The sequence below is a fragment of the Exserohilum turcica genome, assembly GCF_000359705.1.
Source record: "Exserohilum turcica Et28A unplaced genomic scaffold SETTUscaffold_10, whole genome shotgun sequence".
Classification (NCBI taxonomy): domain Eukaryota; kingdom Fungi; phylum Ascomycota; class Dothideomycetes; order Pleosporales; family Pleosporaceae; genus Exserohilum; species Exserohilum turcicum.
This window is the reverse complement of record NW_007359915.1, coordinates 1,518,894-1,520,341: the sequence shown is the minus strand read 5'-3', so window position 1 is coordinate 1,520,341 and position 1,448 is coordinate 1,518,894. Positions and strand designations below refer to the sequence as shown.

At 68.2% G+C, this 1,448-nt stretch overlaps 1 protein-coding gene across 1 annotated transcript in view; it reads left to right on the top strand.

Annotated features, from left to right (window-relative positions):
• Nucleotides 1-1,050: 1,050 nt before the first annotated feature.
• The window catches only part of SETTUDRAFT_145226 (uncharacterized protein), a gene marked incomplete at its 5' end in the record, with an annotated part of 3,472 nt that continues 3,074 nt past the window's right edge, over nt 1,051-1,448 (top strand). The window contains one exon of the mRNA XM_008023509.1: nt 1,051-1,201. Within this exon, the coding sequence (XP_008021700.1) occupies nt 1,051-1,201 (151 nt within the window). The remainder of the gene's footprint in view (nt 1,202-1,448) is intronic.

The following is a 1,448-nucleotide window of genomic DNA, read 5'->3' as shown; positions in this document are numbered from 1 at the left end:
CCCGCGACTCTGCCCCGTCGGCCTCGCCACACCACCCCCCACCGCCCCCGACTGCATCGCTGCACCGCTGCATCGCTGCCCACACGCCGCCCACGCCGCCCACGACGAGCAGGAGCCACAGCAGTCGCTCCGTCTCCGCATACGAGCCCGCCTGCCTGCCGCCTCCCCATGAGCCCCAGCCTGCGATGAACCGCCCCCCGCCCTTCCAACGCCCACCAGACCGCCCCATGAGCCGCCACGCCCAGAGCCACCAGGCCTACCCGGCCTATCCCCCCGCCTCGCCCTCGCAGCAGCCCTCGCAGCAGCCCTCGCACGCTGCCCACGCCGCCGATGCAAACTCGACTGCTCGCCGCGACCCCTTCTACCCACCGCGCCCGCAGCACGCCAGGCACGCCAGCCAGGGACTGGCGGGAGGAAACAATGCGCCCCAAGGTCAGGCAGCCGAGGGGCACGGGCAAGGACAAGGGCAGACAGCCTGGCCCAACACAGGTACGGACAACCGCTTCACACCCATTTGTTCAGGCGCGCGCATGCTGGCGCAGAGACCGTGGCCGCTGCAGCTGGGAGACGCCGACTGCAGGCGCAGGCAGGCCGAGGTGCAAGAGACGGCCATGCATGGTAACAGCGGGCGGCGACATGGAGGGGCGTCGACAAGCCGGCCAGCGACTCGATATGCTCGGCCATTGCCTGCATGAACGTGGTGCATGACACGTCAATTGCAAAGAAGCACTTCACCGCTTGTTGCCGTTGATGTGGTGCAACGAGCGAGTGCAGGCGGGCGGGCGGCGGGCGGCTAGGCGTGCTTGTACGGCCCAGCGCCCTCTGCGCTGCCCACACGGAGCACGCCTTTTGTCGGTGGAGAGGGCATGGGTTTGGCGAATTTCATGGGCGCACTCCGCATCCGTGGCTCCTGGCTAATGCAGGATCGGCGGGCCTCTAGCCCTGTTCTGACCAGTCGCGCCTCTCCGTCCGAGCTTGTGCTGATCCTTGTCTCTAGCGCGACCGGTGCCGTATGAAACCCATCTTGTCCAGCCCGGCCCTCGGCCAGCCATGACCACCTCGACCAACCCTCCAGCCCCCGCCCCGTATGCCTTCGACGCTGCGCGCAGACGCTCGCTGAACGGCGCCAGTCCTCCCGATCCCTACGGTGCGCCCTCCCCCCGACCGACTCTCCTCCCCCCCGCGCCCTGGCGAGCTAACGGTGCGAGAGAAAAAACAGGCCCCTCGCACGAATACCCACCGCCTCCATCCTTTGCGCGCCCGCAAATGCCGCCTCCATCGTCGCCCACCCAGCAGCAGCAGCAGCAGCAACAACAACAACAACATGCTCATGCCTCGCAGCCCCCGCGCTCGCAGTACCCCCCCAACTTTGCTGCCAACCGCGACCTGCCAGGCCTCGGCCAGCCAATGCGACCGGGCACCAGCATGGCCATCTCGTCTCTAATCGG